The following is a 17,078-nucleotide window of genomic DNA, read 5'->3' as shown; positions in this document are numbered from 1 at the left end:
TGTTTATGTTGAGTTTTTTCTTTGTACAGTTTGTTCTTTATTGACCATATTTTGTGACGGCACACACTTTTTGAAGGTGTTCAAATCTAAAGCAACATGCTGGACGTGATGATTCAGGGCTTTAACATCTGAAGAAGAAGCTCTAAAATGTTGACAGAAAACTGGACATATGTACAGAGCAGAAACACATTGAACTAAAGTTCAGACTGTTCATAGAAATGCTGTTTAGGAAAATAAATTCTGTACAAAAGCACACTACTGTCAAAGACTTATGACTAAATGAAAGATAAGGAAGTTGTACAAGATTAAAATGTGATTATTATTATTTTTCTTTTTATAGAGCAGCTTTGTATGAAAGATGTGAATGTGACATTTTGGTCAGGTTACATAGAGACTGCAGTATGCGAACATGTACCTGGGCAGAAGCTCTCTGCTTTTAGTGAGACTCTAATACTTTCAAAGAGTTTAAAATGAAGATGGACACAAACCAACAAGTCTTCCCTGACAATCATTTCTCGCAGCAGGAGCAGTTTATCTAAACAGCATAGAAAGAGCAATCACAGATCAGGAAGGTTTCTTTTAGATTTTAAAGCCAGTTGATCATCTGAGTAAGCAGGGCAGCCAGCAGGAAATGACCATTACAGCTGCTTGCAGTTCCTAGAAAGAGGAAGACAAAACAATTTAAGGACTACAGGATGGCCTTCAACTTTTGGTTTCTTTTTTTCCATTTTGATCATCTACATCAGGCCTGGCCAACCCGCGGCTCCCGAGCCACATGCGGCTCTTTGCCTGGTTTCATTACGTTCATATCGAAGTTTGTGTTTGTTTTTTTCTTTTAAAATCTTTTTATTGATTTTGTAAATACTTTAGACAGAGAGGTAGGACAGGATTACCCCTCCAAAATAATTGGGATATACATAATAGTACATTCAGTTGTAAGTCTCTTGGAGGTCGTGTTTGTGTTTTTAATGTGTGTGTTCGCTTCGCTTGAGTTCAATACGGTATTTTCGTCAAACGCGCATGTGTGAGATGAAAATCCCGCAAAGTTTCCCAGTCGGGGCAAGATCATCTGAGGAAACAATTTGTGTCCAGTTCGCTCTCAAAATGGCAGGAAAAAATGCACAGCAAAATGAAAATATGAAGATGAACACAGGACGTTTTTAACAGTGGGAGAGTTTCTATTTTTTTGTTGAACGTCATGGCGAGCCATTCTGCCTTATATGTCAGACGTCATCAGCGCATTTCAAAGCTTCAAATCTTCAGTGCCACTACAGCTCACTCCATGCTAACATCGACCAGGAATTTCCAAAAGGGACTGAACTTCACAAGCACAAGTTGGTCACTTTGAAAAGTCAGGCAGAAAAGCAGATACAGTTTTTCCAAAAATTTACGAAGCACTCAGAGACCGTCACGCTTGCATCGTATCAACTGGCTTGGAGCATTGCACGGGCTAAAAAGCCATTTAATGAAGGGGAGTTCGTTAAAAAATGCCTTGATATTGTGCCATTAAAAGACAGAACCCGTGGCATAGATGTGAAATAAACAATGATGGCTGCATTTGCGAAAGCAAATCTGCCCACACCGAAACTAATTGCAATAGCCACGGATGGAGCGCCGGCCATGATCGGATCTGTGAACGAGTCTGTGTTTTCTACCCTGAAACACGTGAAATCAAAGCATCGATCTGTTCTGACTGACACCCGTGTGAAAGAATTGCTTCGAGTGGCAACAACGGAATACAAGCCAGATTTGAAGAGGATTGTTCAAGGCAAGGAATGCCAGAAGTCCCACTAAGCAACATGCATAGTAAAAGAAAAACACTATTGTAAATTATTATATTTTTGTTTGTGGACTTGGTTGAACTGAGAGTTTGTGTGTGTGTGAGACAGTGTACACAATGTTCATTGTTGAAAATGACTGGCCTGTGGTCTTAGTACTGTAGGAGTCCATTTCTGTCATTATCATGTTGGTGTGTGACATTTACAATAAATCTGGCTGAGCAGAGGTCTGTGTGTGTGTGTGTGTGTGTGTGTGTGTGTGTGTGTGTGTGTGTGTGTGTGTGTGTGTGTGTGTGTGTGTGTGTGTGTGTGTGTGTGTGTGTGTGTGTGTGTGTGTGTGTGTGTGTGTGTGTGAGGAAGGGATGGGGTGATGTTCATGTGTGCCCATGTGTATGATGTGGCTCTTTGCGGTAACACAGTAAAAAATGTGGCTCTTAGTCTCTGACTGGTTGGCCACCACTGATCTACATCTATCTACATCTACATCTGTCAAACTGAGGAAGGAAAGTCAGAACAATTATATGTTAGATGTATCATTAAAGCTTCTCAATATAAACAAAAATGGGCATTTAAAATCTAAGCTGAAGGTCTCAATCTTGTACCGATTTCTTTTTATGTAATGCAACAACAATCATTCCATTGTAAACAGATAACATACCTCTGGCAGGAAGCACTTCCACCTCCACTGTAAAGTGTTTTTGTCCAAGAAATCCTCTGGCACAGATTATGTATTTTCCCGTGTGTTGTCTCCTTGAGTGAGAGGGCAGGGCAACCATCTGCCCATCTCGGAACCACGTGACCAATGGTTGAGGGTTTCCCGTTACCTCACATTCAACACTTTCCCCCTCTCTCACCTGGAGTTTTGTGGGACAAACGACCTGCAGACCAACTGAGAGAGAAAATATATCACAAGTGGGCGTGGAGGAACAGACAGTTAATATGTATTATAGTAGATGGGTGACAGGAAGTGGCTTATTAAGGAGGAAAAAAAGGGATCTGAAAAGACGCAGGGGAAGCCAAAAGAGGAAAAAAGACAAAGTTGAAAATAAAAATTCTTACACTTAAAATATGTAATAATACATGTCAATAAATTCACTTACAGACAACCGTAGTGCTAAGTTTTTGTGATGTCACCACTGGAGGATGCTGTGGTCCTTCAGATCCCAGTTCTAGTTTAGCTTCACACCAGTACTGAGCTCCATCGTCTTCTTTATCATGGATGATGTCCAGAGTGAAGATCTCAGTCACAGGTGTCTTCTCGGTGGTGTTGTTGGACCTGAGTTGGCCCAGTGCCGTCTGTTCTCGGTAGAAGGTCACAACGAGGTTTTCAACAGGTGCAACATCCTGAACCGTACACTCCAGAGTATACTCATGACCCTCCAACATCGGCCCCGTGTTGTTTACAAATCTGATGGACACACTGCCGGGAGGCTCTGTGGAGACAGATTGACGGCTCAACCACGCAGAAAGGCTTGATGTATATTTGAACATGTTGTAGAGACAGAATTGTTAACTCACGGTACACGATCAGAGGGAGATTAATGTGACACACCCCTCCCTGATCAGATAGCGCATAGCATACAGGCCTTATGCTCCACTCAGTCATCCTGTCCACACTCCAGACCAGAAAACTATCCATAGTGGGGTTAGGTTCAGTCTGGAGTCACAAGAGATAAAAAAAATAAAAAAAACACAATACAATTGGGATTCTGTTTAAATCAATACAATAAACAATAAATATAACCGATTGTTACTAACTATGTGGAACTATTAGGTACACCTGTGCAATATGTCAATACTGCAGCCTTACATTTAGTCCTATCTTTGCAGAACTTCAGTGTTCAGAGTGAACAACCTTGTGTTTTTGGGTTGGCTTCAGTAACACGGGTCTGACTTTGAGATTGGATATATGTACCGGTCGTTCTTTAACAAATAAGGTCTCTGTATAATAAGAGCTGCAGAAATATGTATTGGGCACTTTGGTAAAAAGAGGACACAAGCTGTCAACTGATCACCATGCCATGATGGGACAGATCAAGTGGTTCAGGATGTCAAAGCAAAGACAGAATAAACCCAAACACGCAATGACTGAACCGGGATTGAGGCCTATAGAGGAGCGTGGAGGGAAAATGGAATCCAAATAGTTAAAAGCGTCCATTTTGGAGGTGGCTGCATCAACGAGTGCCCCTGAGATCACAGATCAATCTGAGGTTACGAGAACCGGCAGGCTGACGGTGAAGGAGGCCTTCTTGCTGAAGAAGGAATCATTTGTACGTTTGCAACACACAGGATTCCTGAATCCGAGGCAAGAGGGACAGCATGTTCTGTGGTTGTGAAATCCGGCCATGGGAGGAGTTCAGGGAGCAATGGAGAAGTAGTTTAGTTGGTCTGAAGAAAGTTCTGGCAAACAATAAAACAATGAAGGAAGGGAAGGCCGGGTTTTCCCCAGGACTCCCTCCATGTGTATTTTAGGCACGTCTAACAGGGAGGAGACCTCAGGGCCGGTCCAAAACACACTGGAGAGGCTTTACATCCTATCCAGCCTGACAGATTAGAACGATTCCTGGTCTTTGATCAAACCAGCAATCAATTTTGTTTTGTTGAGTTATAAAGTTAGTTGGCTTGGAAATGAAAGTCTCTCTGGACACCCAGACTGAGGACAAGACATTTGAATACAACACACTCTACCTCATGAACAACAAGCATTATGTCAATATGCTAATTTCCCTACCAATGGGACTTCCCAACCCAGAAGAGAAAACCCCGTCTTTGCTATAGAGCAGTTGGCTTGGACTGGATCTCCAAACCTATGAAAGGAGAGTTAAACATAATTAGTTGTTACTAAATCATCTTTAAGACATGCAGTCCTCTCTGTGAATCTGATGGCAATATAACACCCATATCAGAAGATGCTCACTATTAGTTGTTTTTTTTTGTAGAAGTCATGAGGGCAATCTATTAACATTCCTGCATCACTTTTAACAGGGAACAAGTCTGAATGAGTGCAGTCACACTGACAAATAGACACACACATATGTAAGACCATTTTATGTATAGTGTGGCAACCGATCTACAACTGAAGCAGACTGCAAAGAAAAAAAAGAAAATGTTCTGGAAGTTGGTTGAACACAGAGATCTGAGGGCTGATCTCGCTTTTCGCCAAAGACGAGATAACCAGGCTGTTCAATGAGAACGTACCCGGCTAATACATCATATGTTACTTCTTGTCTTGTGTGTCAGATGCCAAATGTCCATGTGGTGTCATGCCAGAGTGTATAACACACCTGTCAGTCCACTACAGGATACCGTGTCAGTGTCACAGTTTGCTTAGGTGTGAAAACAAAGGTGGCTTTGATTTAGCCAACAAAAGCTTGTGGTTATGTTGAGGAAATAACTATTTAATTAAGGTTAGGAGACTTTCTTTCAAAAAAAAATCCACGTCCCTTTCTTGCAGACACGGTCTGTCATGGTCTCTCTGGTGACAGTCCTGGGTTTGATCCATCCATTCCTGCCCTACCACCCTACTTGCACTTTATCACCTTCTTACTTCCTTACATTGACTCCTTCACATGATCTCCTTTTAGACTCTACGTGTGTGTACTTTTCATGCCAAGGCGAAGAAAAACCTAAATCCTAATCTACACTCATAAGAATATTTCGTTTGAACAGACCATGTAATCACTGAGGCACCACATCACCCTGAAATAATCCTCAATTGTTTCTGTCATACCTGACCACCAGAGAGGACGGTGACATCATCATAGGGCAGCGGATTCTTTCTGCTGACTCTCCGGAGTTGCTGATGAGGGGAGGGATGGGGGACAGGATACTGGGAGAGGGGGAAAGTGGAGCCGGGAGGTTCGCTGGGAGGGAAGAGGGAGGGGAAATTTGCGATGCAAGAGGCGGAGAAGGTGTGTAGATGGAAACAGGGGATGAGGTAGCTGAGGTCACAAAGGCAGGGAGTGGGAGAGGAAGTGAGACACAATAAGTCACTTAGATATGTAAACATACCATGAATATATCATTAAGGCTTTCACTACAGTAATGATTAGCACAGACACTAAATATAAGTTATTCTCTCATTACTTTGTCATCAGTCTTCTGTCATTCCACATCTTTCTTTACATTTTTTCTAATAGTTTGTTTCTCATAATTTACTTGTTTTGTTTTCTTGTACAACAATGAAATATTGTGATCATTTAGTCAATTTTTAGACATTGTTGGACATCTTTGACTTTTATTTGTATGCATATTGAGAGGTGTTGGAAGGATTTATATTGGTTGGTTGGTTGGTTGTTTGTATGAACTTTGACAGATGGAGGTTTTCAGTTGGAAACATCAGTTTTTATATTTTTCAAAATATGTTCAGAACGAAAACCAGACTAAAAGCTACCAGAGGACTACAAATGGACCACGCTGTTGGGAATCAATGGAGCTCTTCCAAGTCCCTGAAGGTACTGTGTCATGAAAAAGTATTCATACTAGTTTTTCTTCTATTTTTGTGTTCGTCTCAAACTAAACTGAGTAAAATTTGTCAACAATATTTAACATAAATAAAGGCAAGCTGAATTACAAGTTTTAAATGATAAATGCATTCACTGAAGCAAAAAGGATATCCAATACCTAAATCACTGAGGTGAAAAAGTAATCACCAGCCTGAACTTAGTAGCGAGTTATGCAATCTTGAGCTGCAACAACCTCTGATGACAAAAGATGAAGCGCTGACATCTCTGTGAAAGAGATTTGCTGAATCTATTTTTTTGCAGAAACCCTTTAATGCAGCCACATTATTGCAGGTTTGAGAACATCAACTGCTGTTTTCTGATCCCACCACAGCATCTCATTGGGGTTCATGTCTGGACTTTGACTTGGCCGGTCTGAAACTTGAATTCAATTCCTTTTAAGGAATTCAGAGGTGGACTCTTCTGCTTGGGATCATTGTCTTGCTGCATAACCCAGTTGTGCTTTGACTCTCAGAATGATGACCCGACTTCCTCCTTCAAAATTGTCTGGTAGAGAAAATAATTCATGTTTTCATGCTGAAGCAGCAAAGCATTGCCACAACGTTACACCACCTCCTCCATGCTTAACCGTAAGTAGCGTGTCCTTTTTGTGCAGGTTTGTTTTACGCAATGTGTAACGGGACCTTTGTCTGACAAACAGTTCAACATACGACTCATCAGTTCATAGAATATTCTCCCAAAAGGTTTAAAGTTCCTTAAAGTGTGTTGTGGTAGATTTCACCCAAGCCTTTATGTCCTTTTGGGTTTGCAGTTGTTATCGCCACGCCACTCTGCCATGGGCGCCATTTCTCCAGTGTCTTTCAGATATTGGGGTCAAGACCACTGACCTTTACAGTAATTGAGATAAGAGAAGCCTGCAGTTTCTTGGATGTCTTTCTTGGATCTCTTGCAACTCTCTGGATGAGTCGTCCCTGTGCTCTTGGAGAAATTTTGGCTGCTTAAACACTTCTGGGAAGATTCACTATTGTTCCAAGTCTTCTCCAATGTCTGTCACTGAGGATCTGTCAAGTCCAGGAGCCTTATAAAAATCTTTGTAACCCTTCCTAGACTGATATATTTTGACTACCTTCTTCCTCATCTCTTCTGGGATTTGTTTTGATTTTGGCACAATGTGCTCCTGGTGAGACCTTTTAGACTACTTCATGCTTCTAGAAGTTGTTAATTTGAGTGATGATTTTAATGAACAAGACTGATGTGAATCAGGCCTGGCTGTGTCTAGTCCATACACAGTATATAAAAGTAAAGTGAGGTCAGTCTGGGGCTTTCTTTAACTGCAATACCACCGAGGGCCGCCAGGGGTTGGTTCCAAAAAGGCTCTGGACTCACATTCAGCTTCTCTCATGAAATACAATCATTTTTTCCAAAAGACATTAAGTCCTCATTCGCTAAAATCACTTCTTCTAAGACGTTTTCTGGAGGTCCATCTGAAAACAATCCCATCATTAATGGGATATTAGGCCCCAAATAGCAGTATGTTTGAGGGCGTGTCTGTTTGATTGACATGCCTGTGGTGCGGTCAGGTTTTCACTAAAGGTGGGTGGGCGTTGTGTCCTTGAGTTTCCAATCAGATAAGAGTCAGGTCTACCTTCCCAGCTCGTCTAAATATGGTCACTTCTTGCTCCAAAATACCAAGATGGCGACGGCCGAAATACCGAACTTGAGGCTTAGGAACGGCAGTTCACGCGATAGTTCACTTGGTGTAATCCAGCTGCAACCGGTTGTAAATGCAGTCCCAGTTAGTATTTATTTGATTTAGTAAGTAAAGGTGTGAATAAGTTTTCCCAAAGGCCCAGTTAGTATTAGACCACCTTTTTGCTTAAATACATACAATTTCTCTTTAAAGCCTGTATTTTGCTTTTGTTTTATGTAATATTTTGTTTGCAGATTTGACACATTTTAGTATGAGATACAAACAAAAACAGAAGACATTTTATATATTTTATTCGTAAATGTTTAACTATTTGTAATGAAATTACAGAAATAAAATGATGAAAGAAATGATGTCTTTCTTCATATGTTTACCTTGGCGCTTGTAACCTGTATAAACTCGAGTCATTCTCTCCTGTCTTTACATAACAAAGACAGGGGTCAGTTGAATTTTGCCGTCTCGTAAAATAATATTCTTTTCAGCCGATCTATTGTGTACCATTGTTTCATAGCACACTGAATACACCCAGTGTGTTCCTCTGAGGAAGGAAGGACACCCTGCCCAAGTCAGAAGAACTCGCTCCTCTTTTCAATTGACCATTGTTCCACCGAATCCTGAGGTTGTTGTCCTGCCTATCAGATGATCTCACTGACAGTGGGCATGCCGGCTGTCACAATTTATGGTTATGTGTCCCATGTGCCACTCTGCAAAATGGGTTGAAAAAGACAACTGCCAGTCATGTCTACACAGACCGTAGTACTGTAAGTACTGTCAATAAAGTAAAACCGATGTGATTGAATGACGTCTACTTTTTCTGATTCACAGGTAGATGGTGATGGTAGAAGCACTGAGATCCTTTAAAAGTCTTAAAATTCCTGCACTCTAAATGTTGTGATGTCAACATGTCATTATCATTAACAACCTGTCACAAAAGGTTACAAGTTCTTCCCCCTGAGTGACATCACCAGCTGAAGAGAGTTTAGATCTCCAGTCGGTATGGTCCGATCTATTCTGACCGGTTTCAGGCCTGGTTTTGTCTCATTCAATCTTCTCATTGGCGCTCATCCAGCGGTCATTTCACTCACCTGAGCTGAAGAGGTGAATCAGCAGAAGTGTAATCGGCCATCCAGGAGCACTCATCCTCAATCAGTATCTCTCACTCTGAATAACGGCCTTTGATATGACGCCTCTGTCAGACACGGCTGTGTGATGTTGGCAGTGACACGGCTCCGGGACTTCTGAGGAAACCCAGGGCGCTTCAGGTTTATATGGAAGTGTGGGCGTGTGTGTGTTTGTGTGTGTTTGTTCTGCTTTGGTGTGTCTGAAGCTGATGATCAGGCAGTTCCTTTGCTTTGGCCTCTGAAACCCACCATGGGCGTTCTCTGTTGGTATATCAAGAGAGGAAGGAAGGGAGGGTTAAGAATAATGCAGTGTAGTGCTGCAGCATAGAGGGCAGGAATGTGTGTGTGTGACCAAAAACACACACACGGCTGCTTTTGAGCACCCAAAGTAGTCGAGTCAAAGATGTTGTGTTGTGAGAAAAAGCACAGAAAACCCTGCGTCATCAACAAAATGACAGCTGATGACTTTTTTTTTGTTTCCTCACCTCAACCTTACCTTTAAAAAAAAATCTGTGTTGTCTCGTCTGTCTTCATTTCTTCTGTTATAATTCAACGTTTAACTCTTACTTACCGATACGACTTAACTCCTACTTCACCCCCATGTTGACCGGCTCTGCTTTGCTTTGTGTAATCTTCCCATCGGACAATCGGGATGTCCACAGCTGAAAGTATCGACCGAGTTTAAGTGTGCCTGAGTTTCTGTCTGCACACTGATCATTGGTACATCTTGAATAGTTGAACTGGACTGTAGGTGCTCAATGTTTGTTTGTCATTTGCTCTGCTGTAATTTTAAGTCAAGTCAGTTTCTTTAAATGCATTTGGTGCAATACTTTCTCATTCCCACGGTGTCAAATACTGACAATAATGAAGCTGCGTCTCAGTAGGGGCCTCCCGAGGTCTCATATGGATACAAAAGGTGCCACTCAGTGTCACATGGACGGTCAAAGAACGTTGTTACGCACCAAAAACGAAGTGGTTGTGATTAAGAAAAGGTCGTAGTTTGGGTTACATGTGACACGGTCGCCGTTTGGTCAGAATTAGGCACAAAAACGACTTTGTTTGGGTCAGAAAAATATAATGTTGTAGGTTACGTAAAAAAAAAAAATCCACATCAACTTTTGCTTAATCAAGGAGTTGAACTCAGTGAAAATCCTGTGTTTGTCACATCGAACCACCTCTGACCTCCTCCCTCTCTGGATTTCTCCCACTGACCCCCCAACAGATGCTGACCAAAGAGCAGCACAGAATTAGACAGAATTAAAACACTTTCAGACATTAGATTCTAATTAAGGAATAAAAACGAAATTGTAAATAGTTAACAACAATATGATGCCAAAGCATCACCCGATAGATAAACATAAACTGTCAATAATACTGTGTGACGACGCCTCCACCTGGACACCAGGTGTCCCTGTTTCCTCCGTTGGTTCGCAGCTGAGAGGATCAGCAGCTGAAATACACTGGGTCCCATGTCCCCTTTTAATACCCCTCACTGTCTTATTGTTGGACAGCAGTCTCTTCTTTCTGGATCAGATGAGGGATTCTTCTACTTTGGTACTTTGGTATTTGGTTGAATTATTTGATTTAGTTTTGTTGCTATGAAATAATTTCTTTTTTGTACAGCTGCACTCTTGGTTATCAGTTGAGTTGCTCTGGAGAGAACGAGACTCACTCTGGTGAGTGTGGACGCTGCAACGTTTTCAGGTCTATACGTGGACTCTGCTGTCCCTCTGGTGGGCAATGCAAATCACAACCCGATTACTTTCCTTCGCTCCCTGTGTTGCCCAGATTGCAGATTGATGTTTTTGTAATTGTATCGCTTGGATGTGCGCTAAGTTAAAGGCTCAGACGATGTTGTGGTTGATGCTTTGCCCAGAACACCCTGTTCCTGGACTTACTGAGTTTCTCTGCTGCCCTTCAGACTCACTTCTTCGGGCTCAGGATCTGCTTCGGAGCATTTTAACTGACATTCCACTTCCTATTAATATCTATTTATAACTAGATTTTCACCTTGAAACTGTTTATTATTCCTATATATTATTGTTATTACTTGTTTGTTTTAAAAAAAATACAACAAATGAAGTTTAGGAAAATAGTGAACCTTTTCTTGTTGGAGTAAAGGGATAAATAATAACATACTTTTTTTGTTATAGCTGCTTAGCATTTCTTTTATTTGATAACTGGGGAAAAACAGTAATTTAAACATATTTCCCTTGCAGGATCAATAAAGTCTATCTATCTATCTATCTATCTATCTATCTATCTATCTATCTATCTATCTATCTATCTATCTATCTATCTATCTATCTATCTATCTATCTATCTATCTATCTATCTATCTATCTATAAAAATTATATATAAATATAAAATGTATTCCTAAAAAAAAAATTTTTTAATTAAAAAAAAAAAAGCTGCTGTAGCGAAAAAAAATGTCCCCTCGGGGATTAATAAAGTAACTACCTAACCTAACCTAAAAAGACATTTGAAACGTGTATCTGTTTCTGTTGAAATGTAGTGTTCTTTTATGTGTGACTGTCTGGAAAGGGAAACTTCCTCTCGGCTCCTGCACCTTGTACTTTGAAACCGAAAGTAATCATTTACGCCATTTTCTCTGCATTGTCTGCTGAAGGGCTGTCGCGGTAAGTGCTTTAAATTACTAACGCTAGTTAAAAGACAACTTTGTTTTTTTTTTATTTCGGGATCCAACCAGCTGCTGCGCTGCATCTCCAAACTGTGTAAAGGGTGAACCTGTTGACGTGTTTTAACTGTGCTGTTTACTGTACATCTTGTTGTGAAGCTTTATTAATGGAGTCTGCTTTTAGATGGATATCCTTTTTGAAAACACCTTTAAATTAAATGTTGTAGAGATTCAGACCGAAGGCGTCCGATGTGTATCCAGATGTTCCACAGTGCCACGTTTGGTTTATACACTGTAATTAATAGCTTTATTAATGTTATTTCATGTGTTTTGTTAACACTGGCTTCACTTCCTCATCGTCTGCAGTCCCACAAACCACACACCCGTCAAATTAATAACAATAACTGCAAAGATGAACTTTATTAAAGCCAGATATGAAACCCTGCCTTTTGCCACTGGGGCTGAAACAATAGTTTCATCCAGCCAAGCAATAAATCCTCCCTTCATGAGGATTATAAGGTTCAGTTGTTATTTAGTCTGATTGAGAGGTGTGGACATATTTAATTGGTCATTTTGGAGACTGTAATCTGTGTTACTTCTGAACTGCAATACTGAGAGGTGTTCCTAAAACTTTGTCAACCCAGTGTGGAACAAAATACTACCTCTGTAAAACCCAGTACTGTTTAAGAACACCACACAAAAAACTATTAGAAAAAATGAGAACAAATAGAGTTTTGACTTTGTGGACAAACACTTGTCAAAAATTCAAAAGACTTTCCTCATTTGAAAATGATAAACTCACAACTGATTTACATGACAGAGAGTGCTTAACTTGAGATAATTTATTAATGATTTAATAACATTTGCTGCACTCATACGGGAGTGAGAAACTCCTGACTTTTTGCACTAGTGGTTTAATATGGACGGAGAGTGGTATCCATCTTCTCTTCTACCTTCCTCAACAAGTCAAAGTATTCCTTTAAATCAAAGACTGACTGAACACTAACTTCACTTGTGCTCCCTGTTTAGTGAGCAGACATGTTGGTTCCTCAGCTGCTCCTAGAAACTCTGGAGGATGTGCTCAATGATGACTTTAAAAAGTTTAAGTGGTACCTCTCAATGAACGTCTTGGACTGCTGCAAACCGATTCCAAAGGCCTATCTGGAGAACGCATCCCGAATAGATACTGTGACTAAGATGATAGCGAGCTACGGTCAAGAGTTGGCCGTGGACATCACTGTCGACATCCTGAGGAAGATGTGCATCAACTCTGGTGCAGAGAGGTTAAAGAAGGCCTACACAGGTGCCGTGAAGCATGAGCTTCTTAAACTCACTTGTAAACAATAAACGGTGTTTCGCCGGCCTTTGTTTACGTGTCTGTACTAACTTTCTGCATCTTTCTTTTCACCTGCAGAGGGAACAGCTGCACCCACCACCTCCACCACCACCTCCACCACCACCACCTCCACCTCCACCTCCACGCCTATTGCTACACACGCCGTGTCAGCTCAGCAAGGAAGTGTTGTCATCGCGCCGATGCTCCACGGTGGCGCTACTGGATCGTGGAACATAACCATCGAAAAACCATAGATGAGCTCATTAAACACAACAGGAAAACATATTGTACTTTCACAATTTTTTTTTCATTTATTGTAGTTTACATGTTCCTGGGATGGAAACTCCTTGTGGAAAACCTTCAGCTCTACTATTTTAACTATTTCTTCATAGCATTTGAATAGTTTTTGCACTTTCCTTCTCAGTTACTCTATTTAGTATTAAAAGAGCAAATATGGATCAAAATAAATACTTAATAACACTTTATAATGTAGTTGTAATCAGGAGGGAATTTTAATGTTTTTACGGCAGTGTTTTCTTTAATGTCTCCTATTAATTCATATTATAACAGCCGGGTTTTACTATTGTCTGTTTAAACACAAGCCATTACTTCAATTCAACTAAATTTTATTTATATAGCGCCAAATCACAAGTGGTTATTTCATGGCACTTAACACATTAAAGTCCTTACAGCGGAACTTTACAACATTATACAGAGAAACCCAACAATTCAACAATTCCCACATAAGCTAGGAGGGAAAAAAACTCCTCTTTAAGAGGAGAAAAACCTCCAACAGGGAAGGAAAAACTCCCTTTAACAAGAAGAAACCTCCTCCTCCTACTTATAGGCAACACTTACAGTATAACTCTCTAAGTATTTAATATTACCTTTAAATACTAAATAGAAGAACTTGTTAGAAAGTGTTACTAACTTTTTAAATTGTGTGCATATAGAATATATTTTTATACCTCTGGCAATAGCCATAGTCGCAAGCATTATGTTTTCAGGTTGTCCGTCCGTGCATCCGCCCCGTTCTCGTGAACGCGATATCTCAAGAACGCCTGAAGGGAATTTGGTCAAACTTGGTAAAAGCATTCACTTGATACCAAGGATGAACTGAACTGATTAGATATTGGAGGCAAAGGTCGGTGTCACGACCCTAATTGAAAAATATTCACATGAACATGATATCCCAGGAACGCCTGGATGGAATTTCTTCAAACTTGTCACAATTGTTAACTTTGAACGGTTTAGATTTTGGAGGTTAAAGGTCAAAGTTACTGTAAGTTCAACATCTATATGGGTTTGGACAGATATACATGTGAACTACAACCTGAGTGGTTAGTGGAGGCCTACAACCACAAGGTGTAATTCTAGTTTACTCTTAAAAAAAAGTTGCAACAAAATCAGGTACACTGCTATTTGTTTAAGAGAGAGCAAACTTCTGCACCGGCACACGATAACGTTGTGACTGTTTCCAACCACTACATCAGGGGTCTCAAACTTAATTTACTTGGGGGCCGCTGGAGGCAGAGTCTGGGTGAGGCTGGGCCGCATCGGGTACTCCACAAGAAAAGCTTTGTTAAAAAAAATTCCAATCTTCTGAAATGTCTTTATTTTTATTTTTTTAACACAAAATAAGATGAAAAAATAAATAAACAAATTAAGAATTAATAAGTAAATAAGTAAATAAATCAGTAATAAATAAAATAATAATAATTAGATTTCTCTAGTCAGCAACTGTGTGGTTTCTTCAGTCTTCTATATCTGCTGTATTCAGATTTAAACGTCTTTATTAACAGTTCTTTAACCTCAATGGGTTCTCCTGAACATGAATGGTCCTGAACATGAATGGAACATTGAAGAACACGAACTGTTCTTCTGAACATGAATGGTCCTGAACATGAATGGAACATTGAAGAACACGAACTGTTCTTCTGAACATGGCTTCTCTTGCCTACTCCTTGCTGCTGGAGACCTGGCAGCGCTTCCTCTCGCATAGCATCCCTGGTATTTTACATACTCCTCAGCATGTCTGGTTGTGTAATGACGTTTCAAATTGTATTCCTTGTGCACTGCAACTTTCTCTGTGCAAATAAGACACGTCGGGGTGCCCCTGTGCTCAACAAAGAAATATTGCATCTCCCACTTTCCCTGGGATTGTCTGTGCTCATCACCGACCTTTCTCTTCACTGCAGGCTTTGAAAAAGACATGTTTGGGGCTGTGGGATATATTTTAATTCCACTTGGTGTCGCTGTCGTGTTTAGCCGTGTTTACGACATCATCTAGAAATATATGTAGTGTTCATCGTGTGAGGCAATGCAAATAACAAAATAATGACCCCCCCCCAAATAACGGTGCGACCCTATAATTGGTCCGGGTTATCGGGGACTGTTATTGCCGACGGACAGGTGTCGGTATGTGACTGCAGACCACGTTAGACTACATTATTTCCTTTCTTTTATCTCGCCGCGTACGCATCACTTTGATTTATTTTGTCAGAGAGAGACATATATACGTATAATGTCCCGCTGGGCAGCAACTTAAAAAACTTTATTTTTGAAGTGTTGTGAACGCAGCGCGCTGGGACGGATGTCCGCGTTTGCCGGATAGAAACGAGGCAGCCAGCCAGGCCCGGAAGAAAACTCTCCATGGCAACGCTGCTGTCACTTTCACTCATTAAGAAATGTTGCTCTGCTCGCATCAAGCCTGGTCGATGTCCCGCCCCCGAGAGCCATATACCCACCGTGATTGGTCGGTTCGTTCAGCTCCGCACACAACACTGGAAAGTGCCATTCATAGAAAACTCGCGGGCCGCACTAACATTAAACTTTCATATTAAGGTGGGGGCCACAAAATATCGTCTCGCGGGCCGCAATTGGCCCACGGGCCGCGAGTTTGAGACCCCTGCACTATATGGTGCTTTAATTTAATATATGGTGCTTCCTGGTAAAGTTTCAGAGCAAAAGCTTTGTTAAGAAATAAAAGTTTTGTTTCTACTGAAGAAATAGGAGGCTTTTAATTTGAAACAGTTACAGGTGTGGAGTTTGTATTAACAGTATAATGCAATAAATGTAACAGGACAAATTGACATGCATTTCTACATTGGATCTCACTTGGCCCTACATGCAAATGAACATGTAAATCACAGAAATTAAGAAGTGAGTAAACTTGTGATTCCATGTCAAAATGTGTTGAGAGAAGTTAAAGTAACAGGTGTTCAACACAAAGAGACGTTGTTGCTCACTTGAGCCTAATTTAATGCGGCCTCTATTTCAAATTTACGATGTATTTCACATTTGTAAATGTCTGAACACTTGAGTTTGTGTTTCAGAACCTGAACCATCAGCTGTGTAATTCAATAGGAGGGCAGGATGAAGCAATTCATTGCCAGTTTCTAACAAATCAGAAAGGCCATGGCTTTGTTAAATAATAATTCCTTGGATAATAACAGGGCTTTCGTAACTTCGGTGCTCGGGCCCTAATAATATTGGATCCTTTAAGATTGTCTGTTTTTGTTCCTTGACACGGTACAGCATCCACGAAGATCCAGACGGGATAGCAGACGAAGCAGCGGTTCGGCCCTTGATGAATCCCTGGAAAGAAAAAAAAAAACCAGCCTGCACACAAGTGTGCAGAACATCATTATATAGTCCGAGTTTCCTCTTTTCTTTTTTTTCTTCGATCACATTAGATTGACACAAAACTTTCACAGCTTTAAAACATTTGTGACTAAATTATCTAATTTTGCAATCAACATACTTTTACAACATATACAGTAACTTTAACCAAAATTAAACACACTGTTATGTGCTTTACTCACAGCAGGTCAGCAGCGGTAACGTTGCGCTCACGTTAGCTTCATGGCTTCATTAGTCAAATTTATCTTTTAATGCCAAATAGAATAATAAGATGAAGGAAAAGCAGTGAAGCTGAATGTGTCATTGTGTTCCAGTTTTAATGACATCATAACTGTCTGCAGTGATTTTCCTGCTAAAACAATTTCAGATGATCTTCAGTTATTTTATCAGT

At 40.6% G+C, this 17,078-nt stretch overlaps 2 protein-coding genes across 2 annotated transcripts; one reads left to right on the top strand and one right to left on the bottom strand.

Annotated features, from left to right (window-relative positions):
• Positions 1-13: 13 nt before the first annotated feature.
• On the bottom strand, positions 14-9,168 carry LOC138615793 (hemicentin-1-like). The gene is made up of 7 exons (XM_069689620.1): positions 9,040-9,168; positions 5,509-5,724; positions 4,510-4,585; positions 3,297-3,435; positions 2,879-3,211; positions 2,437-2,667; positions 14-657 (listed from the first exon to the last, which is right to left on the bottom strand). The coding sequence occupies exons 1-7, from the start codon at positions 9,087-9,089 to the stop codon at positions 587-589; spliced, it is 1,116 nt and encodes a 371-aa protein (XP_069545721.1). The 5' UTR covers positions 9,090-9,168; the 3' UTR covers positions 14-586.
• Positions 9,169-11,666: 2,498 nt separating this feature from the next.
• On the top strand, positions 11,667-14,520 carry LOC138615799 (pyrin domain-containing protein 1-like). Its single transcript, XM_069689627.1, has 3 exons — positions 11,667-11,710; positions 12,739-13,012; positions 13,124-14,520. Exons 2-3 carry the CDS (start codon positions 12,748-12,750, stop codon positions 13,297-13,299), a joined length of 441 nt encoding a protein of 146 aa, XP_069545728.1. The 5' UTR covers positions 11,667-11,710; positions 12,739-12,747; the 3' UTR covers positions 13,300-14,520.
• The last annotated feature ends 2,558 nt before the right edge of the window (positions 14,521-17,078 follow it).

The sequence above is a fragment of the Brachyistius frenatus genome, unplaced genomic scaffold (assembly GCF_029030835.1).
Source record: "Brachyistius frenatus isolate BFR_SWC_R1_liver_20210118 unplaced genomic scaffold, ASM2903083v1 Contig_7, whole genome shotgun sequence".
Lineage (NCBI taxonomy): Eukaryota > Metazoa > Chordata > Actinopteri > Embiotocidae > Brachyistius > Brachyistius frenatus.
Note: the sequence above shows the minus strand (reverse complement) of the source record. Positions and strands in the feature narration are given on the sequence as shown.

Excerpts from the sequence above, each read along its gene's own strand:
- LOC138615799 (XM_069689627.1), top strand. The coding sequence starts at position 12,748 with ATGTTGGTTCCTCAGCTGCTCCTAGAAACTCTGGAGGATGTGCTCAAT. Across the intron at positions 13,013-13,123 it reads GTTAAAGAAGGCCTACACAG|AGGGAACAGCTGCACCCACC; the intron begins GTGCCGTGAAGC and ends TTTCACCTGCAG.
- LOC138615793 (XM_069689620.1), bottom strand. The coding sequence starts at position 9,089 with ATGAGTGCTCCTGGATGGCCGATTACACTTCTGCTGATTCACCTCTTC. Across the intron at positions 3,212-3,296 it reads TCTCCCTCTGATCGTGTACC|AGCCTCCCGGCAGTGTGTCC; the intron begins GTGAGTTAACAA and ends CTGTCTCCACAG. Across the intron at positions 2,668-2,878 it reads ACTTAGCACTACGGTTGTCT|TTGGTCTGCAGGTCGTTTGT; the intron begins GTAAGTGAATTT and ends TTTCTCTCTCAG.